The sequence below is a fragment of the Cyrtonyx montezumae genome, unplaced genomic scaffold (genome assembly GCF_038088225.1).
Source record: "Cyrtonyx montezumae isolate F1298 unplaced genomic scaffold, pur_monq_1.0 scaffold_3, whole genome shotgun sequence".
NCBI lineage: Eukaryota > Metazoa > Chordata > Aves > Galliformes > Odontophoridae > Cyrtonyx > Cyrtonyx montezumae.
In genome coordinates, this window is record NW_027072034.1 from 108,164,292 (window position 1) to 108,191,591 (window position 27,300).

General features: G+C 38.9%; 1 protein-coding gene across 1 annotated transcript; it reads left to right on the plus strand.

Annotated features, from left to right (window-relative positions):
- Window positions 1–91: 91 nt before the first annotated feature.
- SLC17A8 (solute carrier family 17 member 8) lies at window positions 92–25,686 on the plus strand. The gene is made up of 12 exons (XM_065743450.1): window positions 92–225; window positions 7,433–7,685; window positions 9,076–9,194; window positions 14,170–14,284; window positions 14,748–14,835; window positions 17,185–17,271; window positions 17,922–18,061; window positions 19,613–19,762; window positions 21,433–21,565; window positions 22,885–22,995; window positions 24,650–24,777; window positions 25,345–25,686. The coding sequence occupies exons 1-12, from the start codon at window positions 125–127 to the stop codon at window positions 25,684–25,686; spliced, it is 1,767 nt and encodes a 588-aa protein (XP_065599522.1). The 5' UTR covers window positions 92–124.
- The last annotated feature ends 1,614 nt before the right edge of the window (window positions 25,687–27,300 follow it).

A 27,300-nucleotide genomic window follows, 5' to 3' on the forward strand; every position in this document is an offset into this window, starting at 1 on the left:
ACTGGTTGTTATTTTAGGGGTCACCAAGGGCACTGGAGCAGGCTCCTGAGTCTGACATCGGGAAATATGACAGCAGAAGTGAGCGATTGTTAACGTCAGGGATTTCCTGAGGAAAAAGGACAGAATGCCTTTCAAAGGGTTCGATTCGCTGAAGGAAAGATTTTTTAACCCAGGAAAGGAAGAAGTGAAGAACACCATTAGCGACTCACTGGGGAATCTGCGAAGGTAAAATCTGATAGCAAATTCCTAGCGAGTTCCATTGATCACATTGCTTAAAGAGAAATGAAGTACCAACAAAATTATCTAAATATTAAGCAATTTGGAGTTGCAAAATTACTGAGTCCCCATAGTGAGGGACACCCTGCTGTGCAAAGCAAGCTGTGCCAGAGGAGCGGCGTGGAACAGCATGTGGCAGCAGATAAGAGAATATTTATATCGAGCAAAAAGAGAGGTGAAAATAAGTTATAAAATACTGTTCTGATGTAAAAAAGTGCATGAAGAAGGGTTTTAATTAAGAAAACTTCTAAGTGATTAAATGTGAATTATTCTGTCTTAACTTGCATGAGAAAAACTGTTGATTTAATGAGAATTCACAGTCCCAAATGATGTCACTCTGGAAATCAGATTTAACATTCCTAAAGTACTGGCAAATTCTTTTTTTCTCTTACTAAAACAGTAAGAAGGAAAATAAATAATACCAAGTTCAGCTGTGTGTGTTGAGTGCATGTGTGTGCTTATCGAGAGTAACGAAAGAAAACAGGAGAAGCTGCTGTTTGCTTGCAGAAAGAGGACTAAAGATTTATAACTTAACAAGACAGTAAGCCAAGATTTTTTTGTTTTGGATAAATGAAAGTACAGGGTAACAAATATCTAGTTCGGTCAATGAGACTGTTGGTTTAAATGGAAGCTTGTTTCTATTGGAGTGACTACTGGCAGCACTGAGCTGTGCAATGGACAGCTGAGAGCCAGGGAGCTTGGCAGCATTGCTGGCATGCTTCATGTTAATTGTTCCTCATCTTTGCAAAGGGCAGGGCACTGCTTGAACCCTACCTCCTTTTAGTGTTTTGATTTTCTTTTGTGTGTATCCTCTTACTTTCTCTAGGGAAAGTTATTTTGAGTTAAGATACAGTTCTTGGCACGTCTGAACGTGCATTTGATCTCAAGAAAATGGACAGTAATTTGCATGTATTGTACTACGTTCTGTATGTACAGGAAAGCATGTGTGTATACCTTTTTGTGGAAGTTACTAATGCTCACTATTACATTGCCAGTTGCACTGTTCCTTCACCAAATGAGCAGAGTATCTCCTTTCACACTGTTCATTCAGTCACTCATGCAAAGTACTATGGCCTTCCTTTGATAACTCACCCAAATATCTGCAGGTTTTGTGTCCAGTGAGCGTGTACTGTGTCAGTATGGAGTGTTTGCCACTTGCCTGTGGTACGAAGGCTTTGGATGATCTGTATCGCTCTCCTCTTGTAGCTGTGCATCAGGGATGCCCTGCTGATTGCTCTGATACCTAACTTCATCAGCATTACTGCTGAATCAGAGCAAAACAGATCTGAGCTGACATACGAGAAAGTTTGCTGTCCTTAAAATGCTTGTGCCTTTCCTAGATGTGCTGGCCAATGAAGGAAATACTACAAACGGTGTAAGTTTTCTTATTGTGTCTGCAACCAGATCCAAGAAAGAACTGCCTCAGGTTTAGCAGTCTCTTAGGAAATACTCAGTCACATCCAAAGCTTCCTGAAGGGAACATGCGTGCTTTTAACTTGAAGTTAACTCTCCACAACTTAGCCTATAAAAAAGAGCATACGGTTATTTATTGTGTGGTGATACATGTGTATTTACCAGTTGTGACCTCAGCTTTGCTAACTGACATGAATATGTTGTAAGCCATCAAAGAATTTGGCTTCACTTCTCAGATTTATGGGTGGTTAGTCATATTAGCACAGATCAGGTCTCCGAGGATATTTTTGGCTGTACTAACCAGCAAAACAGCTAGAAAATGTACTTCTAGCTTTGGTAAATATAAGTAGACAAATCCTCCTACATTTAATCAAACAAAAGAGCAGATCCAGCAATAGGTGTCTGGCAAGACCAGCTGCCAGGTCCTGTCTCCATAGCAGCTGCCCAAATAACACTAGTGACCTGCTGCCTCCTCACAGGTGGGTAACAGCCTCAAAATATTTTGTGGGTGCAACAAAACAGGACTCTGCCCCCAGGAGGTTATGTTAGGGTAGCTGAGGTGCTGGTGGGGAGGCAAATGGGAGTGGAACAGGAGGGACCCAGGAAGCATCCTGTCTCTGGGCAGTTTCATTTGCAAGATCTCAGAGAAATTTCCATTTGTTGTTAGAATACCTCCAGCTGGAAAAAAATCACCAGATGCAAAATGTGTCTTGCTCTTAATTAGTTAAATACAGCAGGGCAGGAAATAAAATCAATTTAGAGGATTCAAGGCCTGGGTGAGTAACCCCAGAGCTGGAGCTCTGAAAACGCTTTAAATTTCCCAGAAGAGAAAACTTATTCTGCAGAAATTCTTGTCAGGTACCAACATTTTGGCCATCTGTGTGCTCGGCGCATGCAAAGAAAAAAAATGTGAATTCAAATCTCAGGCTCTTCCTATCTTGAGGATTTCAGGAGCCCTTGGTCAGTCAGTAGCAGCAGTGGGCATACGACAGAGCAGGAAGGAGCCAGTAACAATGTTAACGTGAGGAGTGATATGGGCTGTATCACACAGTTGCTGCTGGTAGTCTGGGCCCTGCTAGGTGTAGCTTCTGCAAGCTGCCCTCAATTTTAGACATCTCAGAGTGCTAAAAACTACAACTTGAAGCTGGTTGATCTACCCCTGTGTTGGATGGGGTTCTTCTGCTTGGAACATTGTGCTACTGCAACAACCGCAGGCTTTGCTATTGACAACTATCACACAGACAAATCCACAGATAGTAGATGAGACCTCAGAAGATTTATTTTATATAAATAATATGTATAAATTTATATATAAATAATATTTTTCAATAGCCAGTGTGTAGGCTTCTGAAACTACATCAGGATCATCAATAATTGTTGTGTGTGGTGACTCTGGTTGTACATGTGGGTATGAAGTTGGAGCTTCTGCTGGCTACAGAAGTCTTTAGACTGGTAGAATTAATTTGAGGAAGCATTTTAATACGTGGCAAGCATAAATGTGTTCTTGTTGTTGTAGAATCCATGTGGTTTTAATAAATTAAATAATAGATGAGGTCTGCTCCAAAAGTAATGCCTCCTATTGTATTTTATTGGCCCATAATGCCAGAGGTGGATGCTGGTGGTATAGCAGTAGAGGTGAAACCTTCCCACCAGTATTCCTTTACGTTTTATTGCTCTGCAATAGATGGCATTAGAGGGGATTTCTGACAGAATGGCATCTTTCATGGTAGAGTGGATGAAGCAAAGGTATGTAAGTGAATTCTTCTATGTGGAAAACATTACACCCCTTGATATTCATTGACATTTGCTGAATGCTTTATGGAGACCAAAAAGTGGATCTGGGCACAATAAAAGTTGGACTGCATAGACAACGTCTTCCTGGCAATGACATCATTATAGCAGCTGTGAAGTCACCTTCAATTGTGCAGATATTCACAAGTACAGCATTCAGGCTTTTGTCCATGGCTGGTGACAGTGCACTGCTAATGATGGTGGCAATGTTGGAAAACAGTGTTCTGTAGCTGAGAATTTGCTCTATGCAATGGAGTTATTACGCTCTTTGTTGTAGTTTCTGCAGAAATAAGTAGGAAACATTACCTTTGGAGCAACCTCCATAGTTCTATCCCACTTACTTATATAATTAAAAGAAGAACTAATTCCTACACTAAATCACATAAGGCACAGATTGGTGAATGTGTATGTATTCTATGAATTTTATTTATGACTGATTTAGTTTTAAAAATTTCTTCCCTTCTTCCAAAACTTTGCATAAGCCAAAACAAAGCCAGTCAAAAAAGAAGAGAAGGAACGTTCAGATGCAGAATGCTACGTGCAGTAGTTACAATAGTTGGGTATGGAATATAGGTGTAGATACCTTCAAATAGTCAAGATGTTCTTATGTGCCAAGTGTTGCGTGTTTGCTGAAAACAGCAGAGGGATATAAATACCAAGGAAACATATTCCCATGCAGCAAAATGCTCTTCAGATAATTAAAGAAGGCTGTTTCTGAAGCTGCTTTCTTCTAAATTATTAGCGTACCACAGTTAAAATTTCAGTGGCACTGCCAAAATATACCAATCAACTTGGAGATATATTTCTTATCCTTTATGGATTTGTCATACCTTCATTCTATGTGTTCAGTGATGCAGAGCCAAAACTCAAGGTCAAGCACAAACTCTGTGAATGCTTGCACTGCCTACACTTTGCTCCAGCTTCATTTTTGGATTGCTGTTGCGAAACTGTTTTCTCTGAGACAAATCTGCTATGGTAGAAGGGTTAATGTTAAGCTTTCAAGATACCAAATATGCTATGATAATCTGAGGTGATGAATCAGTTCTCAATCTGCTCTTCTTAATGAGTAGTTGAATACAATAGCAAAACAATTCCACCACATAAGCAATGTTGGATCATACTGTTCATCTTGCGTCAACACTCCTAACAGTGAATTTGGAGTCAAAGGATATTTTCATGCCTATGTGAATTGACAGCTTGCCAAAAGCGTTCAGAAAGGAACAGATGTTTTGGCTTTGGATGAAGTGTCTGATCTTTGCCAGCCGCCCAATAATGATGCACCAATTAAAGTATAATCTCTCTCATATAAATAGAGTACAAAATAAAGTAAATACAAAATAAATAAAGTACAAAAAATAAAAAACAAAAACAACAACAACAAAAAAAACAACCAGGAATTATCTTTTAATTCATTCATTATCTTAGATCATGCTGGAGTAAGACAAAAACGTTGTCTTGACAAAAAAATACTTTTTTGTTTCTGAATAGATCCTTTGAGTTACCAATAGCCATAGAAATATTCATTAAATTGTCTTTTCTCTTCTTGCCTTCTTCATTTTTTGACATTGTATGGTTTATACCTACTGACACAAGCACAGGGCACAGAAAACATAGGGTGTGCCTTTAAGAGTGCCTGGCTATGTTTCTGTCTGTACTCTCATTTCACCAACAGTGCTGTCTCTTTGACGATGAATTGCAAGATCTCAATCACCTTCAATAACACCATAGACATATCATGTTTCCCATGTTATCTTTCTTTAGTGCAAAGTCCTCACTTCAGCCTAAACCAAACCAATTTAATGTCAGAGTTACCACTGCTTTGAGCAATGGGTTAAATCAAATAACCATCTCAATTCTGGTATTTCTTCAAAATGTGAACTGATGTATTCTAGCGTGCTTTTTTTTCATGTTGCTGAGAGTAAAGCTGGTTTAACAGTTTTATTATACGATGTAAAAATGAGTAGTGTAGCAAATGATGCATCTGAAGCCAGAAATGTAGCACTGAAACTAGAAATGCTAAAAATTTAAAGTGAAATTTCCTATTAAATCCACATGCGGAAGGCCAAGAAACCACAGATAGCATCTGTATTTGCAAAACATTTAGTATGGAGTATCTCCATTAGGTTATGGGCAGTACATTAGGCATACAGCAGTTGGAGAAAGCTATGTTTAAACAAACAACTCTTCTCTTGAAAGAGACAGCCTACCACTGTGTAGGTTGTGAGGTGTAGCCCATCCATGTATGCTCTGGAAACATTTTTTAATAGCTGATTATTATATGGAAGACTGAAGTGCCTTAGATTTCAGATACTTTTTAGACCAGGTGTGTGAAAGAAGGAAATAAGTTACTCCTTATCAGAAAAGAGTGAATGAAATCATTTCATCATCTTATACACAAAGCTGGGCTTCTTTTATACTAAGTACCTGCTCATATTTTACTAGCAGTGAGAGCACCTCCATGGCAGATACAAAAGAAGCTGGATCCTGCACCCACTGTTTCACATCAGTGCCAAAACTAAAAGGCTTTCTAATGCAACAGCTGATTGAGGCCTTCCTTGAGGCCCTAATCTTGCAGGTGGTGTTCAGAAGGCAGCCACGTATTCAGAACTAACTGTGATCTTAAGTGTTTCAGCATGTTGGAACGCCTGTATACTGCATTTAAAACAAAAGCATACGAAATTAATGTTACAAAAGGAAGTGTTTAGCTCCAGTTTAATAATGTGTCTTCAGTTCCTTCTGATTTCATCTTTCCTACCAGAGACAATCACATGGTGTCGGTATCTCCAATCCAACTGGGAGACCAAATCGATTTTAAATTGCTTTACCACAGGAATATGTTTCCATAAAAGCAGGAAATAGCAGTGAGCAACTGTTGTACTGATGAGACCATTTGCGTTGTAAGATGCTGCTCCAGAGTGCAACTTGGGTTGATGGCAGCAGCTGTTTGCCCTCCATGGGGCCTCCCTTTCCATGCTGGTGGATCAGGGCTCTAGGGAGAGAAGGCCGATATGCACAGGTACCATTTGCTCCCCTTCCCAAGTAAACAGAAAAGTCCATGTCCCTGGACCTTCCCTCCCTATTTCCTCCAGCAGTCCCACATGAAATTTGCTACCTAGTGAAGCCCCTTCAGCCTCTGCTGCTGATTGGCAGTGAATTAGCAGAGCAGAAAGTTGCTTAGTTTTCAGACCTCATCAAATATTCATTCTTTTTTTTAAAAAAAGGGTAAAATGCTCAACATCAGGAGCTGAGCTTTTGAATAAGATAAATCATTGCAGTGAGTGGTTTCAGAGCAGAGGGTTACTTGTCATAAAATCCCCCTGGGCAGAGAGAGCTTGGGCCTGGCTCTTAGAATCATAGAATGGCTTGAGTTGGAAGGAACCTGAAAGACCATCTCATTCCAAACAGCCTACCACAAGCAGGGTTGCTGACCACTAACTAAGGCTACCAGGCTAGGCTGCCCAGGGCCCCATTCAACCTTGAACTCCTCCAGGGATGGGGCACCAACAACTTCTCTGTCCTCTCATGGAAAAATTTCCCCCAACATCCAATCTAAATCTAACAAAAAATACATTTTGTGCTGTATTAGCCCTTTCCTTGAAACCCAGCTCCCAGTCTGTTGCTGGATCTAATTAGAAGTTCAGATGGATTTCTTCATGTGTATATATATTCTTAACAAGCAGAAGGATTTATCACAGCAGAGCTCATCAGACCTTTCATAACCATGCTTGTGAAAAGCCTGCAAGCACTTCTGTACAAGCTGTCCAGCCAAATGTCTGGGATTTAGGAATTTTGGGGTTGCTCAGGACAGAAATATAGGCTGTGTGTGCCTGGCATGAACTCATCACAGCACCAAACCTCTTATGCAAAGGTTTATCGGCAGACTGTAGCACCTAATTGTCCATCTATATTTCACAGAAAGGCATTTCCGTTTTCTTTTCCTCCTTCTGTTTAGGAAAATCGATGGCACTAACATCGAGGAGGATCACATTGAGCTGACAGAAGAAGGGAGACCTGTGCAGGCCAGCACCCACAAGCCACAAGCATGTGACTGCTACTGCTGTGGACTGCCCAAGCGCTACATCATTGCCATCATGAGCGGCCTGGGCTTTTGCATTTCCTTTGGAATTCGCTGCAACCTGGGTGTTGCCATCGTGGAAATGGTGAACAATAGTACTGTTTATATTAATGGCAAACCAGAACTGCAGGTGAGAAGCCATCCTCCTTCTCCAGTTCTGACTGGACTCCTCTGTATGATTAGGTTGCATTTGGACTCGATGATCTTGAAGGTCTTTTCCAACTTGAGAAATTCTATGATTCTATGAGTCCCATATCTTGCATGTATAAAACTGACTTACATTTGGATTCTGTTATAACAAGTTATTCACAGGAATACTAACTCTTACCTGATGTTTCCCCCTGTTTCCCTTGAGATAATGCAATCAAATTGTTCTGTCTGGGCATTAGAGGCTCCTGATAATGGAAATTTTTCTAAGTCTCATGATGTCTCTGCACTTAGAAATTAAGAAACTAAGTTGAAAATCACTAGTAGAAAATTAGGTATTTAAAAAACGGAATATAAGACTATCTTTGCTGTGATGCTTAACCACCTTTCCTTGCCATGTGATTAGCCCCCAAATAATCATGCAGCAAAGCAACATATTTTTTCTTCAAAATAGCTCTTCTGAATGGAAGGCTTAAGGAGAAAAAGTTGACCTTACATTAATGTGATTATATTGAGTCCAGTTCTGATGTCCCAGAATGATGGGCAGGAGGGGTACCTTGGGTCACGTTTTCTTCACTGCCCCTTTCTTTTTTTCCTGAGTTTTGACTATCTCTCTTCTGAACAGAGTATGTTAAAACAGACTCACCAGAAAAGTATCCTTAATCAGGAAGATTTGAGAAGACTGAAACTATTTGGTATTCAAGGATAATGTGTGTTGTGAAAGTATTTCTCTTAGCTCTAGTCATTACTGGCTAGGAACCATCTGTGACCTGCTTGGGGTATTCTGGTATTCTGTATCAAAATCTAAAATTTGGCATCCCTTTTTATAAAAGATACACTAGTCAGCTAGCATTAACCTAGCTTTAATTTTAGATTACCTCTTCAGATGTTATTCCTTCTCACCCTTCCCCCATAATCATTTTCTGCTCCTACACTACTACTTAATGTAGATGCTGGATGGTCAGAGTTTTATCTCGATAAGACAAAGTTCAGCTTGAGAAATCTTGTGTAAATGGATGTGCTTATTGAAAGGCAGCATATCCTTCTTATAATACCAAGCAGGGCTGAAAACAGTCTTCAATACTAAGCATCTCAAAGGGAAGCAGTGGCAAGAGCCAAAGATGAAGGGCCAGCGCCAGCTGCCTTTCAGTTGAAACTCCTTTCTCTTAGTCACCCTGACAGAGCAGATGCCTTAATCTTACCTAGCAATGTAACAGCGTTTTGCCATGAATGGGAGAAAATTCAACCTCAGTTACAGCAGTGCAGAGACTGTCTTGATTAATAGGATGGAGTGACTTCTGTGAGACTTCCAAATAGCATTTGCCTCATAATCAGTATGCTTCGTTTTACATTTTTTCTTTTTTCTTTTACAGAAAGCCCAGTTCAACTGGGATCCAGAGACAGTGGGACTCATACACGGCTCTTTTTTCTGGGGTTACATTGTGACACAAATTCCAGGAGGGTTCATCGCAAACAAATTGGCTGCTAACAGGTTAGAAAACAATAATCAAATGAATCAAGCTTTTCATCCTTACAAATATCTGTTTTACACTCTATACTAGTGAATAAAAGTGCTAAAAGAACTTGAAATGGAACTTGCAGTATTTATGTCTACAACCAGAAATGGAGATAGATTTCTGTTATGGATCTGATTTCTCCTTCTTCCATTTGACCTTGTTCATCTCAAAAGTTTACACATTTATTGTTTTCTAAACAACAATGCTTTCTGGAGGTTGTTAGAGACATCATACCTAATGTTTGTAGCATTTGCCTCTCAGAAGTTGCCTCAAGTGCTTTTTAGCTCAACTTACCAAACTAAATTTTTCTGAATAAATTTGACTTTTCTCCTTTAAAATTTCCTTCTGGATTGAGATTCTCCAGAAATTTTGAATTATGAGCCATTTAGAAGATATAGAACTATTTATATTCTGAAGACACAAACCCATTCTCATGTACATTTCTGTGAAATCAACACTTAGTTACACTGACTGTGGTTGAATACAGTACTGTTGCCTGTAATTAGGGTTGCCTGGGACTATTCTATCAGAGCTTCGTGATTTCTGTATGGCAAAGTATAAACTTCTATTCAGATTACTTACATGCCCATTTTGTTTGTGGGCTGTTTTTATTATTATTTATTTATTTATTTATTTGAATAAACTATTTTTGAAAATAAGAAAAGCTGCTAATTTTGCCAAAGGTAACTTTAATTTTAGGCTTTATTTCAGAAAGTCTTCTGTATTTGGAGTATGATCCCAACTGAAACAAAGAGCTTGTCTGAAGACAGCTGGTTGTAAACGAACTCATGAGATGTGCATGTGAAAGATGTTTAAGATCTACAGATGGAAAAAAAAGGCTTGGAACTCATACTGTTCTCTACAAACAAGATTTGACATCTACAAAAGCTTTCACAACTGGAGAAAATTTTAAAGACCAGCTCTGCATCGCTTTGCCCTGAATAAATGTACTTTGCTCTCTATTCTACAGAGAGTTATAGGAGTTACAAGGCTGTCTAGACATTCTTCTCACCCATGTCCCACGTGAAAATGACTCCAGGGTGGAGTCACCCCACAGAGTTATCCAGAATTTCAGCCCTAACTATTATCTATCTATAACAAAAAGTCACTCTGAATTCAGTTTGCACTTCTTCAACACTACTAGCAGCCTCAGTTCCTTCATTTCTCTGCTACATGAAGAGCCTAAGCAGGGTACTTTCCATTCCATTTAAGAAGCCAAACAAATCAGCTAGATTTAATAATTTTCCTGCTCTTCCCAGTCTTGCCACCAGATTTCACAGCTGAAGGGTTCAAAAACACAGATGTGCACATTGTTGGCTGAATAATTCAGTATATTAGTAATCTGGATTTTGTTACCTTTTTTTTTTTTTTACTGACAGTAAAATCAACCAAATTTACCCTATAGCTTAATGTATTATATCAGCTGACTACTTCCTTAGGTATGTATCATGCATAGGCACAGAAAGCTATACTTCTGTCCTGATTATACTTTCAGACTCATTCTGATACTACATCATGACACCGTATTGTAGATTTAATTGTAACTGCATTTGGGAGTAGAATCTGCTTGAGGAAGAACAGCATCCTAAAAGATGAACTAAAGGAGAATTCCTGTTTGTGGTAATAGGAGCCACAGATCTAACTAACTCTATTTCTTTCCTTTATTCTTTGTTTTCCCAACCAGTTCCTGCTTGGGTAGATTCAGCAGCATTTCTCTTTCAGAGGGGTAACATCTGTTTGCTAAGACCACAGGGCAGGAAACAGGCTGATCTGGGGCCAAACTGTGAACATACCACCCCCAGAAGGAGAAATGTTTTCTGTTTTGCAACTGTGCTCAGTAATGGGATGTATTATTCTGCCCTATTACTGATGTTACAGAGTTAGGTATAGAGTCTTTTGTTACCTGTTTAAATCCTGCTCAGCACTGTGGAACCTTGAACACACATGGAACCCCTTCCCAAACCCCCCTGGCATTAATGCAGATGTGTATAATAATGTGGTATTCAAACAGATCTCAGAACAGAGAAAAATATTAAGGGTTTTACTCTTTGGCACCTGATGCCATATAAGTTGCTTTATCCATGGCCAAATTTGTATAGATCTATGTTCCACCAAAAAGTTCATGGCCATTTAGTGGCTATATCCTTTTAATTTGCTGCTTATCTGCAAACATGCATCCCAACAAAATTTCTTGATGGTTTGGTGGTGACAAGGAGACATGAAGCATAAGACACCCTGTGGTTTCAGCCTTTTGTAATGGGACCCTGCTGGGCAGAGGAGTCAGTTGCTGGAGAAGGCTTTTTTGATCCTACATGGCAGCTGGCTTTAGATCATGGCAGTGAGGAGAAAATATGTCAATGAACTGAAAAAAACTGGCGTATTTTTGGCCATGGTGGAGACCAGCTTCTTTGAGATTGACAGTGGGAAACTGCTGTAAAGATGCTGCTATTTGTGGAAACACTACTTGGCCTCTTAAGCAGTAACAAAAGAGTGGCTGGTTCTAACAGTGTAAATGATGTGTTTACAACCTGGGTGTGTTAAGAGTTGGCACTAAGTGAAGTAGCAAAGATTGGAAACTCAATCCCCAGAGCTAGCTGTTTGGGTAGTAAAACATGTTCTCCTTCTTCTGGCTTATTCTTCTACTTGTTCTGTAACTTACTTTTCTACATGATTTGCTGTAGTTAGTTCCCTGAGATGGCCAGTAGCATTATGATAACGTGCCCAATATCTCTACCAGGGACAAGGAAGAGGCAAGGTGCAAAACTCCTCGCTGATCATAACAGAGCTCTCAGTAATGCTTATTTCTCAGCTAAATGCTTGCTTGGCCTTGAAAGCAGCCTCCTAAATGTCAAGATGTGATCACAGGCTTTGTATGCCACTTCAGACATTCAGATCAGTTTCTATACAAATTAATTCCTTTGTCACTTCCCTCTGTCAGCCTGCTCAGCTTCTTTGCTTTTGTGTTCGTGTGCTGATGACTTTCTTGTCATTCAGGTTATGAGCTGTTCAGGCATGAACTGTTGCTTTTGTCAAGAAGTGTACAGGATGAGGTAAAACAATGTTGATCTCTGACTGTAGATTCTTTGCACTATAATGCCACCATTGATACTGCCATAGATAATAAACTTAGATGATATAATGTATATTTCCTGTGAATGTTTTTTTTTTTTTTAAGAAAAAAGATGCATCTATCAACAAAGAATTTTAAATGTTTACAATTATTTTGCAATGGAAGATGACAAATAGCTATACATATGCAGATCTGCATATGTCTTTGGCAAAAAAGTCAAAAAGGAGAAAATATTTTTGCTGTCATTATTTCAGTTTAAATATTTGTCTAATACATTCATATCAGAACAAAGCTTAACATGTCATTTGTTATTTTTTAAATGCCACAGTCATAATAAACCAATTCAGAACTTGTTCATGGAATTTGAGCAGTTTGAAAAGGGAATGTGAACTGGGACCTGAAAGGTCACCGTGCTGCCAGCTAGCATTCATGTATCCAGGAGTTAGGGACCTCTGCCACAAGGGAGGGATGACTCAAGATGTGAACCTGAGTCTTGGGATAAGACAAGGCTGTTCTGACCTGACCTCCCCTCTTCTAACATGCTGTGGTCCCCAAGGCCATCAACCAGTGCAGTTTTCTATCTGCAGAATGAACAACTTCCCGCACTAGAGTAGGCTGCATGGAACCAGACATGGTACTCTGAGTTGCAGCAACACAAAGATGTCAGTATACTTCAGAGGATTAAGAGTAAACCTTTCAATTTGAATAGTTCTTCAGCATCTGTGGAGAACTCTTTCTGCCAGTTCTAGTAGTTTTTGGTGCTTTAAACAGGATTTGAGAGGGGATCGTCCTTGCACATCATCCTCCAAAGATGTTGGAGTCATGAACTCTTGATATTCAGAGTGTGGCAGCTATTGAACCCTGTCTGTAGTACAGAGAAGGAACCTGAGACTTCAATCAACCATGTGTGAAAATGTATGCAAGCCTGCAACCATCCTATACTGAAATGACTGCGCTGTGGCCCAGCTGTCCATCGTGTCTATCATCACTATTGTTTATTATTCATGCAATGCATTAAGTTTGCACTGCTCTTCAGTTAAACTGAGAAAAGCCCATGTCTCTCCTGGGAAAAGCTCCCATAGACTGGGGAATGAGACAGACCCAGTTCTGAGTGTTTCCCCAAGGCCTTTGAGTGCCCTGCAGTTTTGCTTGGACTTGTAACTACCACACAGATTTTTCTGCTGCCCATTTTTCTAATGGATGGTGACCTGTGGGAGGCTGCAAAAGATTTCCCACAGGCCCCGGGTGATTTTAGAGCCCTGACTGACTTGCACCCAGCTGCAGGTAATGTTCTTCCCAAGCAGGCTTATGAAATGTTCATTTCATGTCTTTCAGGGAAGCTTTATTGTAGAAGCATCCCTCTTATGCCACAGTTGCAAAGAACTTTTAGCTATTGTTTACAGAGCAGATGTTGAGAAGGAGTTGATCTCAAACTGTGCTATTATGAGTTTTAGCAGCAGGAAGTGGAAATAATCAGCACAGTCACATTTCAGCAAGGCACTCAACCTAGACTTTACCTGATCTAAGTTAAACCCTACTGATACAAAAGAATTCAAGTACGTCCCACAATAGGAATGCTTCTCTCAGTTCAGAGCCCTTGTAAACAACTTAGCCTCTAGAAACTATACCCAAGTCTCGTCCTCTGATATAGAGGAAAAAACAAAACCTTTGTTTAAGTGTGCAGAAAACTCCTGTTTCATTCGTGGAAGAAAATGCAGTGACTTTATGGGTACTTACCCCTTTTGTCAATAAGGCGACTTTACAATTATCTGTGTTGGTGACTTGGTGGGCAGTGGTGAGGTTTGAGGTTGTAATTGTGAATAGCATTGCTTCTGAAAAGTGGATAATAACATTCTCTTTTATGTTACATTTTTTCAAAGGGTGTTTGGAGCAGCAATTTTTCTAACATCTACACTGAACATGTTCATCCCTTCTGCAGCAAGAGTGCATTACGGCTGTGTGATGTTCGTAAGAATTCTGCAAGGTCTGGTGGAGGTAAGAATATTCACCACTTCCATTTGGAGAAATTTGGTTTTAAAAAGTTATAAACATTTTGGTCAGGTTTTCTGGTCCATCTACAGTCCTATTTGTTGATCTTTTTTTTTTTTCATTGGTATTTTTACAGTGATGATTTTTTTTCTTACGTTTATCCTTATTTTTAAATTCATCCTAAAAGGAAATTAAAATAATAGATCTATAGTACTGCAGACCTAGTTTAGCCTGCTTAAGCCATCCACTGCATGTGCTAAGCAGCATTTTTAACGCAGGACACCTAACCATTTACGAGACAGTCCAGGTGAGTTTTCCATCTTCATACCCCTCAAAATAAAACTCTCCCAGGCCTATTTTAACTCTTCCTACATAGTGACAACCAGCTAGACAGACTGACTTTTTCTGCAACTGCTTAAAGTAGGAATGCAGTGAAAGCAAGTCATATGACGTGTGAAATGTCTGCTAGGGCGTCACCTACCCAGCCTGCCATGGGATGTGGAGTAAGTGGGCTCCTCCACTGGAGAGAAGCAGGTTGGCTACGACATCATTCTGTGGTAAGTTGATAGGCTCATAAGTGTACTGACATATATATTATTCATTTTATGGTTGTTGTTTTTTTTTTTCATTCACTCTGTCTTAGGCGTTCTATTTGCAGTATGCGTTGAACTGACTTTTCTAATTAAGTGTGCACTTACTTAAGAGTTATTTTAAAGGACTTGAGAGCTTGGTCAGGCTTGTACTTTGCTCTGCTCATCAGGACTTTCCTACTGCTGGCAGACAGCCTTCTTGAAGGTGGCTTGGAGGAAATTTCCGAAGGCTCTGGGGAAAGGAATTCAGTGGAAAGATAGGAGAAATAGAATTATTTCATTCAGTTTCTAGCCTCTGATGAGAGCCTTAATTTCTTTTGTGAAACAGGGAGCAGGAAAAATACTAAGTTTTACCCACTGTTCTCTTGTTCACAGACAAATTAAGAAGAATAATGCATTTTTCTTCTTTTAATTCTATCCTCTGGGTAGCAATTTTTGAAAAGAGATGCTTTTGTACTACTACATTTTCTTTCCAGAAAGACTACTGTGACTCTCATACCTCTCTGGCCCTTTCATTTCTTCATCTTATTTCAATGGGCAGCCTGCCTGCTAATTTCATGGAAAGCTCATAGCTTCTTATTGCCTCCATGGTGGATTTGGATAGAAGGCTAAATGGGAAAAAGATAAAGCACAACCCAAATGCACTTCCTTCACTCTCATACCCTAAAAGGTCCAGATATGCTGAGTATGGAGCAGAAATGATTCTACTGTAATTTCAGATGGGTTACATTGAGAGTAAAGGAAAAAGACCTACTCATCACTTTGGTCTGTTGCTTCTCATCCTCTAAGATGCACATCTCTATTTGTCCTTTCCCACTTGTAAAAGGGAAATTGGAATGGTGAGCAGGTGCCTAATAATACTGAAGACAAATCAGAAATAGTAATGCTTTGAAAAGTGAGCAGCTGAGAATGAAGGAAGAGAAAACAAAGAAAATGAGCATTGTTGGTGGGGTAAAGCCAGGTGAAGACACATGTCAGTGAGAATATTCAATAGAAAATATAAAAGTCACAGGATATAATTGTCTGTCTATTAGCAGTACAACTGAAAGACTTGGGAAAATACAGGGCTAAAATACACATGGAATAGTAGAAAAAAATAAGACAAAAATGTGAAAAAAAATTTCTTTTAATACTCTGGGAATGCTATTTTTACTACAAATGACTCTGGTATTTAGTGATTATTTAGGAGTTTCAGATTTCTGCAGAGAAACAGGCCAAAAAAGAAGTTCCTCCACTCTCAGCTCTGAGCTCCCAGCAGCAGGTAGAGAAAGATTATCCTGTAGCTCAGCACACATTTCAGTTGCAACATATATCAGTTCTTATTCTTGAAAAGTGAATAGGGAGGAAGGAAAGAATAGGAAGCCCAGTGTTAACTATGGTTCTGGTTTCTGTTTTCTTGCCTGGGGCTTCACTACTTCAGCAAGAACACTGAATTAATTATACAGAGGCAATGGGACTCTGCAATGAGAAGTGTTTGCTAATGAATGGGATGAGGTGTATTGCATTTACCTGTAGTTCTAAGTTATAGGTCTTCATTAACAAAGTATGTAATAATGTCAAAAACACATGTATCTTATTTCCTAGAATAATTCAAAGTAACACTTCTCACATGTCATTATTTTGTGCTGATACCAAATGTCCAAATTACATTAATCCTTCTTGGAATCTTCATGGAAATTTCTTTCCAAGTACTTAAATTCTCATCTCTTTCTGCAAGTCATTCAGAAACATATTTCACCAGTAATGTATGTTTCCCAGACTGAAAACCTTGGCACAGCCCACTTTTTCCTTTTTGTTTGATCCCATGTCAACACTGAGCTATTTATTCTGTGTGTTTGCTCATGCCGCTGACATAAACTAAACACAGTTAAACAGGCTCAGGGTTGTTGTGAGCCTCCACTTGCAGTGCTCGTCGGGTGGTGGGGCTAGAGCCATGACACAAGGATTTCTGGACACCAGGAGGGCTTCTGAAACTTAAGCTGTTGGCTTCTCTGAGGTTTACTTCATGTACCACAGTATTAGGATGGAATCCACTCTTCAGCTTTTAAATATTATGCCTGTGTGGTGGTATGCCATCGGTGTCAGCTTTGTGAATCCCATTAACCTAGAGGGCATGATCATTTTAGCTACAGAATGAGCCATATAATCCCACTCCAACAAGGGTCTGTCTCTCCATCCCAGTCAAAATGTAACAGCTGCCATCCCATCACAAATGTTCACAAAAAAAAAAAAAAAAAAAAAAAGATGCCAGCCTTTAGTGAGGGCTGGACTCATTTAACATTGCTGATATGTTTCCTTAATCCTTTTTCTCCTCAGGATCCTATGCAGGTGCAGTGGTTGCCATGCCATTGGCAGGTGTGCTGGTACAGTATATAGGATGGTCATCAGTCTTTTATATTTATGGTGAGCTTTTTATATAAAGAATCTCCTCTCCCCAACTGGTATTGCCTCCATTTTGTTAAGCCTGTGTGATCGGTATGGATCAAAGTTGTTCTGAGTAATGAAGTGGTTGTGGCATTTTCTGGCTTTGTGAAATGTGCTTGGTGGAAGTGACACATGGTCATCCCATGACAGGGCTCATTGCACCTCTGCAACACAAGCACTCAAGTGCTATGTATCCCAGAGTAACCTACACAGTATATGGGTCAACATATGCTGCTGATGGGGAGCCTAATGCTTCAGAAACCTTCTGCCTTGAAAAATCTGTCTCATGTAGTTGAGATGGGTTTTCCATGTCTCATCTGATTGTGAAGCCTTTGTATGCAGATGTGAACATGTTAAGATCAGCCTGTTATTTTCCTCTCTCAGTCCCACATAAAACTTTGTTTCTGTCTTTTCTCTGCCCTGCACATACTGTGTCATATGAGCAACAGAACACTCACTTTGCAAACATGCACACAGTACATACAGAGTTAGGAATCATTTTTTCTCCATTCTCTGAACATATTTCTTTTAACTGGCTGTTGAAATAATCTGAATGTCTTTATAGAAGTATATAGAAGTATGGCTTAATTGGCTTTTAAAACTGACTTTTGCTTTTCCTGCCTCTCTAGGAATGTTTGGGATTGTTTGGTACATGTTCTGGCTGCTTCATGCCTATGAGAGTCCAGCTGCACACCCAACAATAACCAGAGAAGAAAGAGTATATATAGAAACTAGTATTGGAGAAGGAGCCAGCCTAGCTAGTGCAAACGTAAGTAAAAAAGGTTATTCAGTGACTAGTCTGTGAGCTCTTTGTGTAACATCATCTTATAATAGGATGGATACAGTTAGCTTTGTAACAACAGCAGAGTTACTTCTGTTGATGTTTAGGGGCTGTTTGTTTTATGAAGACTGCAGGATCAGGCTTATGCAAGTGGACAGGACAAGTTCAGCAACAGGAAAAACTTGTATGGCTGTTTCAGCTCTTGGTTTACAGATCATCCCTAGTCTGGGAAGGGTAATGGAATGAGGAGAGCAGGAAACAGTGTATTCTGGTATGTTCTTGAGTAATTATCAGACTTGTTCTAGAATAAATCCCCAGTCTAATGGAAATACCATAATAAGGATCTGGCTCCAGATGTTAAATTATCTATCTGCCTTATGGGTTCCTGCCAAGGATGACAGAAATTCTGAGAGTTCAGGCTGGGATTTCTGCCCTGCACTCTCACAGTAGCTCAGTGCTCTGTTTTATGACTTCTCTCCTCAGGTGGATCCTGAGAACTTACAAGCAAAACTTATTTTCTTATCAAATTTTATCCATTCCTTTAAGCAATTCATTTTTGCTACAGGCAAGAAAGAAAGGTTCAATACACTGCTCCTTCTTGGCTTTACTCTTTAACATTCTAGAAACAAAACAAAACAAAAACTCAAATCTCCAAACCACTTCCTCTATGTGTTTTGGATAACAGTGTAAGAGAAAGTATAAAGTATCAGACTCCCCTTTTGGGCATGCTTCTGAAGTTTGGCTGAAGTCACTCAGGTCTTGTTTGCAGACACACACACTTACTCCAGGCCATGATTTTGCCCTTGCTTCACAGATGTTTGACTGCAGAGGACACTACTACCATCACTGTGTGTTCACACAAGACTGCAGGCTCACAGTTGCCTGTGGAACGTAGCTACTATTTTAAAGAAAGGAGGATACTAATGAATATTGCTATAGTTATTTATTTATTTCAAGTGAATAGAACTCTTAAGTGTTTTTTGCTCCTGCTGTGCGGAGTATTTAAGCATAAATAGAAATTGGAAATGTCAAAAGCAAATTATATGAATTAAATCCTCTAGTGCATGCTTTTTAGCAGAATAAAATGAATTAGGTTGAAGCAAGTAGCTGCCTGCTGGTGTGTGACTAGGTGTTTCTTAGCTGGGAGAATACTTTTTTGTAATCCCTTTGCAGGACGGTCTCAAACCTCATTATGACAGAAAGTAGGGAACAGAGCAATATTTCCTCTAGTTTTCTCTGACTCTGTAATTGATCCTATTATCCAAACAGCAGGATTTCAGAATAAAATTTTGTAATATCAGTAAGCAGAGCAATAATAGTACAGTAGTCATCCTAAAAATCTTAACTATTCTAAGATGGTTTCTCTGCCTCTCTTCATTTCCCATTAATTCAGGTGATATCTTTTCATCCACTTACATTGTAAGCAATTTGCAGTGTAAATTTTATGCAATATACTGGATAGTCCCAATACTGAAGATACTTTCTTATCTATTTGTGCTCCTGCCTACTAAAAAATCGGTGATTTTTTTTTCTTCTTAGAAATTTAGTACTCCCTGGAAAAGATTTTTCACCTCAATGCCAGTTTATGCAATCATTGTGGCTAACTTCTGTAGAAGCTGGACCTTCTATTTGCTCCTTATAAGTCAACCTGCTTACTTTGAAGAAGTCTTTGGATTTGCAATAAGTAAGGTAAATGTCTGAGATGAAACAGAGAGCAGTCCAGGAGCCAGAGGATCCCCAGAAGTCCCTAGAGTCATTTCAGTAGATTTTTCAAGGTAACTGGAATGACATAAGTTTACAAACTTGATAGAAATGAAAGCATGCTAGTATCAAATAATTAGCAAAAAGAAAGAAGAATTACTTTCACTGATAGCAAAGAAACCAGCAGGTAAGTAAACATAAATGCACATTTTTTTAGTGCTGGTGGCTTAGCAGTAATTGCCAGGCAATGTTTTTCCTCCTTTTCTTTCTTTTTCAGTACATTTCAATGAATCAGAGATCAAATTCTCCATGGATTGATATTTCCTGCCACTTCATTAAAACTAATATTGCTATAATTTCCCTTTAGAGCATGAATGAGGACTGTGGAATGATTGTATCAGAAAGTGTTTACAACTTTTCTTTAAAAAACCTACTTGCTATATAATAATTTTCATATAGTAACATATTGTTTCATTATAGCAATAAATTATTTATTCAGGGCAGTGACAATCTGAATGGCCTAATGTAGCACTGGTATAAAGAGCACAGTTATTTAGACAAAGCAGATTTGTTTATTCTGACTTGCCTTTAGTAAATGTTAGAATCTTCACTAATTAAAAGCAAATGTAAAGCTCATTTAGTGTCAGTGTATGGAAAGTGAAACTCAAACTTCCTACTAAATTACTTCTTCAAAGTTAAGCCTCTATAAGATCATGTGTTGGCTGCTAAAATTGTGCAAAAACAGTCTTCTTTTATTTGGAATCGTATCAGAGCCTTCAGAAAAAGTTAAGAACTCTTTGCCAGAAAATGTGATAAAATGAGTATCAATTTAGAGGTATAAATTCAAATGTATGATTAAATACATTTGAATGTATGATTATTTATAAGATTCTACAACAACCTCTGATTTTATACTGTATATTCATCTACTGCCCATGCAGTGTGCATGTGCTGCCTTCATTATAATAGTGCCAGGAAACAGATTTGCAATACAGAAAGGAGCTCCTTAAGAACAGAATAATAAAAATACATAAAAGCAGTTGAAAACAGATGGAACACTTTATTGTAGAACACATAAGTAAGAAGACATAAATGCTTCCTGGTATCTACAATAGAAAATATTTGTAGTCCTCTATGCCATTCTTTAGAGCAACCACCGAAAAGCAGAGATATTGCATGACATTTCTAAGGTGAGACTCTTGTGCTATGCCTTCTCCTCCAGGACCATGAGGAGATATTTACACCACCTCACCTTGGGCATTTACTCTAATGAGCTAAATTGGAGTAGTCTTGTGCTCCAACGCTGGTGATTGGAGAAAGAAGATTCCTCTAGAGCACTAAGTCCAGAATTTTTAGAGAGTGTTCCCTTTTTTCCCTCTTATTATAGCTTGAGCCCCATTATGGCTTCTATACAAATACTCAGAGCTGGGAGAAAAGCTACCAGTGCCTGTCTGGGAGCATGCTGGAGTCCCTCAAGTTCCTAGAAATCCCTAAAGCTAGGACAAGGGTAGCTTAAGGTCAGCTGCAGGTTCTGTTGAAGAAAAAGTCCACAATTCACACAAGGATATGTGCCAAAGATGTGCTATATGATTCCTTTCTTTTCCCCCTAAGTCCTAAGAAAAGATATAAGCAGTAAGCATTTACTTTTCTAATTTCAGGTCGGCCTTTTGTCTGCAGTTCCCCACATGGTCATGACAATCATCGTCCCCATTGGAGGGCAAATAGCTGACTTCTTACGGAGCAGGAAGATTTTAACTACTACCACTGTAAGGAAGGTCATGAATTGTGGAGGTACTACCGGATTCCAAAAATATAGTACTTCAGCTGTGTGCTGCACCTAGTGCAGATGTCATAGTTTGGTCAATGTTTTATTGCAAGAAGAGAAAATTACTCTAGTTTGCATTTGCAGCTGGTTAATCTGGAATGTTTAATGGAGAGCGGGTGTTAGACATCCTTATGCTGTAAGTCCTTACTCATACAAGCATGCTTTTAAAAAGAGAGGAGGCAAGACAGGCAACACACATCGTTAATAATTGGAAGGGCAGTAAGGAATGGCTCAGAAGAGATTATGATAAAATAGGCCTCATCTTGAAAACCTGATTTGACAAAGCTAGCCGCATCCTGTGGTGCTGCAGAGACCCTTTCACAACCTTGTATTAACTGTTTGTGGTCCTGTATGCTACTTCCAGAAGAATCCACTGACAAATTCAGGCTGCAGAGATCAACTGAAAGAAACATGGGGGATGGACAGACTCATTTTTACAGAGCACAAAAGAGTTTATTTCTACTTTGGTCACTGGAACTGAAAAATCAATGGCATCTGCATGTAACTGGTACATACTAAATTGTAGCATGACTGTGGAGTCATGCTCTTCTTCTGGTTCCTGGCTTATGTTATTTATGGATTGCATAGGCTGCCTAAAATAGAGATGCCTACAGTCTGAGATGCCACAGTGCTTGGATATACATTTTCACAAAGGATTCTTATATTAATTGTATTTTCAAGGTTTACTTTCAGCAGTATTAGGAAAGAGAAAACAAAGCAAAACAGGATTGTAAAGTTAAATATCAGGAAGTGTTCATTTCCACTAAAGGCAAAGCCTGGAAGATCCCTGTTATATCCAGGCATGCCCTCTTCTGTTGATGACATACTTGTATGAAAAAGAGTCTTTTGTTCCACCTGCCATGAACTTGTCACTTCACCACAGCCATAAGAAACTGAAGACAAGAAATACTTCTCTCCTTAACCCCCACCCTTTTTATTTTTTTTTTGCTTTGTTTTGTGAATTTTACAGTGTCTTATAGATAATCACTTTTTCATTGTTCCTCTGTACTGCTTAATGAGTCAGTTTATCCTATCACTCAGCTCACTTACACAGGGAGGAGGAATAAAAAGTATATTCTCAATGAAAAATGTTAAAATATTCCTGCAACTGTATTCCCAGCAACAAATACATAAGTACATATTCCAAATACTCCTGAAAATCCACAAAGTATGTTCAAGAATAGCTTTAAGGTATGACAGAACTTTGATTCACTTTAAGTTGCTGTTTTGTGCTGCGACTAGTAGTACTTAGAATGTAATTTATTTCCATGTGCTTAATTTGCAGGCTTTGGGATGGAAGCGACCTTGCTTTTGGTGGTTGGTTATTCTCATACAAAAGGTGTGGCTATTTCTTTTCTGGTGTTAGCTGTAGGTTTCAGTGGCTTTGCGATTTCAGGTATGAATTCATCTTATTATTGATTTCATTATTATTGATATAAGGGATGTTGCCCTCAGTGTTATTCCTGTCATCATTTTGTAACTGTTTGTTTTTAGCATGGCTAGTTACGAGGTGTTCTCTACTACTTCCTATATCAGAAATTATTTATTTCAGTATCTATTAAATGCATAACATGTAGGATGTGAAGCTTTGAAAGAACCTGCTCTGTTTTGTTTCTAGTTTGTTTCACGAGGCTTAGAAGTCTCTGACTTTGTAGTTCCACCAGTACCTCTGCTATTAAAAGTCATACATCTTCTTAGGAAGATGGAAGCCCATCTCCTGGAAGACTGCCAAGAAGATGGATCTATTGAACAGAACAAAGAAACTGCTGATCTTCCATCTTTTTGGAGTTACACAGATGGGAAGTAGTTGTGCTACTCAGCTACGAGGTGCCTGCATGGCAGGCCATTTCTATCAATCAATTTTTATTGCAGGATTTTCCCAGCACTCAGCTTTTTACTGTATTTAATCCCATGGATTTGAAATTCATCATCTTTTCTTGTGATCATCCGTAGCACTTATGACGAATTTTCATTACCGAAAGCATGATAATTATCTGAGCTGATTTTTACTATCTCTTTTTATTTCTCAATGAAATATTTACCAAGAAGATATGCTACAGTCGGGATAATTGATTTTCTTACTGGTTTATATACAGTGGGAGTTTTCTTGTTTTGTTTCTTTTTTTTTTTTACTATATTGTTTAAATAAAAACTTGAAGAATTAGAAAATATATTTTAAAAACACTACTAGATAAATAGAAATATATATTTTTTTTCAAAAAGAAAACTACGTTTTACAGACATGACACTTTCTCTCCCTAATTAAGTGTTTTTCCTGAACGCATTGTTCCACTATGAGAAGATAGGAAGTATCAAAGAATCACAGTATCACAGAATTGTAGGGGCTGGAAGGGACCTCTAGAGAGCATCTAGTCCAACCCCTGCCAAAGCAGCTCCCTAGCCCAGGTTGCACAGGTAGGCATCCAGGTGGGTCTTGAACATCTCCAGAGAAGGAGTCTCCACCACCTCTCTGTGCAGCTGTGCCAGTGCTCCATCACTGCACTGTGAAGAAGTTCCCACGCATGTATGTGCAGAACTTCCCATGCTTCAGTTTGTGGCCATTTCCCCTTGTCCTATCACCACACAATACTGAGAGGAGTCCAGCCTTGTCCCTTTGCCTCCCATTCCTTAGATATTTATAGACATGGATCAGATGAGTCTTCTTTTTTTTCGAGGCTGCTGAACAGACCCAGGTCTCTCAGGCTTTCCTCATAAGAGAGGTGTTCCACACACTTTATCATCTTTGGATATGGATACTCTAAACCACTGCGAAGCCACAATGAGTCATGTTTTCTACACAACAAGGCCTCCATAGTTGGAGAATCAAAAAAGAGGTTTTGTAGAAGAATAAAGAGTTACACAGTATCTTCCATTTTATCACTAAGAAAATATTACTCTGTTTTGTTGTTGTTGTTGTTTGTTTTGTTTTGTTTTAATATGTGTATAATTAGCATTTCCCACCTGTTTCAGGCTTCCTCAGCCAGAACAGCTAGATAAAACTGTATTGGCCTGGTAGCATGAAGTTGACAGTTGTCTTTGCTGTGTTGTAGGATTCAATGTGAATCACTTGGACATAGCTCCACGTTATGCCAGCATCCTGATGGGGATCTCCAATGGTGTGGGGACGCTGTCAGGCATGGTGTGCCCACTCATTGTTGGTGCAATGACAAAACATAAGGTAATGTTTTTCCATGTTTCCTAGAGAAAGGATTGGTTTACGCAGTGAAAATTAAGATATTTCCAAATTTTCCTGGGAACTCAGTTTCATTGTTAATATCTTCAGATGTTTTCTATTATTGCTGTTCGTTTTAAAAATTCACTTTTACAACAGGGAAGGGGCTAGATTCTCAGCTATTATAAACTAATTATCTTTGTAGGTAGATAATTTTTTATTCCACCTCAGGCTGAATCTCTTCAATATTCCCATGCTCCTAGTGAATACTTAATGGGCTTACTTAGGAAACACCTCTGCAGTGCAGCCATAGTAGGGTTTCTGAGCAATTGATTAATTCAATTGTTAGGGAGAGGTCTGCTTTTCCATGAACATTTCTTGTCCTTTTTCCTACTGTATTAGCCCTTGATATGAAATCTAAAATATTCACATCTTATAAATCATTTTATCTGTAGCATCAAGAATCAAACAACGATCACAGTCGTTGTTCAGTATGTGCTAGTTCGTAGTATAATTCAGACACTGATATTTCTTTTTACTGCAAACTTAATGAGACCTGGACTGCTCTTTCAGACCCGCGAAGAATGGCAAAATGTCTTTCTGATCGCAGCCCTGGTGCACTACAGTGGAGTAATATTCTACGCTATTTTTGCTTCTGGGGAGAAACAGGAATGGGCTGACCCTGAAAATCTGAATGAAGAGAAATGTGGTATAATTGACCAGGATGAACTGGCTGAAGAAACTGAGATGAACAATGAAACTTTTGTAAGTCCAAAGAAAATGTATGGTGCTACCAGTCAAAACAGTGAAATACAGAGAAGGGAATGGAGAAAGCAAAAACAGATAACTCAAGATATAGAAGAACAGACTTCTTACCATTACGAAAACGGGAATTTTCAAGATTCATCATCATAAATACTTGAAATAGTATGGTTTGTATAGCAGCTATTTCCATCTTCCCTTCTGCCTAGCTGCCCCAAATCATTTGGCACCCACATTTATTTTCTTATTTGATTGTGTAATGTCTGTCCTTGTGGCTGGTCACAGGGGGTAATGCCTTCTAATACTGTGGAAGTGATCAAACAACAATGGGACTGGGAGAAGTGACACTAAACCTTCACTTTGCTACTGGATTCCTTTGGACAGAGCTCCTGTACCTGTTAAATGTTTGGTCCTGGCAGAGCTCCTGCCTGGTGCTAGGCTATGACTGTAGGAATAAAGAGTGCCCTTCTCATCTGGACGGACAATGGAAAAGGTCATACCAAATGGTGGATCTACAGTGATGTGTGTGATTGGTGGGACTCCAGTGGCACAAGAGTCTGTCCTGAGTGGAACTGCTTTGCCTTTTTTTTTAATTCCTGTAGGTTAACATTTGCACTGCTTAACCAATGTCAAACTGAAAACTGCAAAAGAACAAAGTGGAGGGACAAACAGACTTATGACATGAAGCTGTAACCACTAATGGTCACTCAACAGGAATGTAAATTGTAGCAGAGATGGCACAGTATTGCTTCAACACTTCCCTTAAATTGATTCTCAATCTGCTTTATAGGCATAATCCACAGGGTCTGGATGAAGCAATAAAATGGATACTTGTAAGATTTGTCCCTCTACAAAGATTTTGTGCTGTCATAAGATAATTTTAAGTATAAAATCATCATTAGTGGTTCAATATTATAAATCCTTATGAAAGGAAATAATTGTCCTGCTGGGATTAAGTTTCTCACTAAATTCATTATTGTGAAGTAATTTAAATATATTTTTCTAGTATTATACTGATAGAGTTCCTGGACTCAACCCCAACAGCCCTTATTTAGATGAATTAGCTTATGTGGGTGAGTAAAGTCTTTAGTTCTGGATCTATAACTTCATCAATGCCACAGTCTCACTGTTGCAAAAAATGTAGTACTATGGCATCTGAGAGATAGCAGAATATCTATGTCTAAAAGTAATTTTCTTTTTCTGTAGGTACATATTTTACAGCATAATGTGGCTTTAGCTTTTTTTCCACCATTTTTAGAATCAACCAGTGGAACATGCCATATTATGCACACAGCTGCAACTCAGATTCTTTGTGGCATTAATACTCATTTCAGAATGGAGGATTTCAGTAAGATATGATTTAATTTGTCTTAAGTTATTATACTGCCTCATTAAACTCAAATGAAAGCTATCCTCTCTAGTCTACAATGTGCTTTGTGATATTTCAGTATTATTGTTCTCATGTACAGCCGCTGTGATGCACACAAGAGGAGAAAATCGCTAATGCTTGTTTTACTGTTTTGTTGGAGCACAATTGAATACCATGAGTTGGAATTACACTTGTACGATCACTTGAATCCATGGATGATTTATCTTTCCTACAAGTGTTACTAAACAGGGAGACCCTGAAATTAGCTAATTCTCTTCATATGTCTCTTGTTCCTTTTCTACCCAGGAAAATCCAATCTACAAGAGTATATGTGGATGAAAAGTAAAGTGAGGCAAAAGCACATCTAATTTGGCTTCAGTGGGGAATTTTAAACTGGT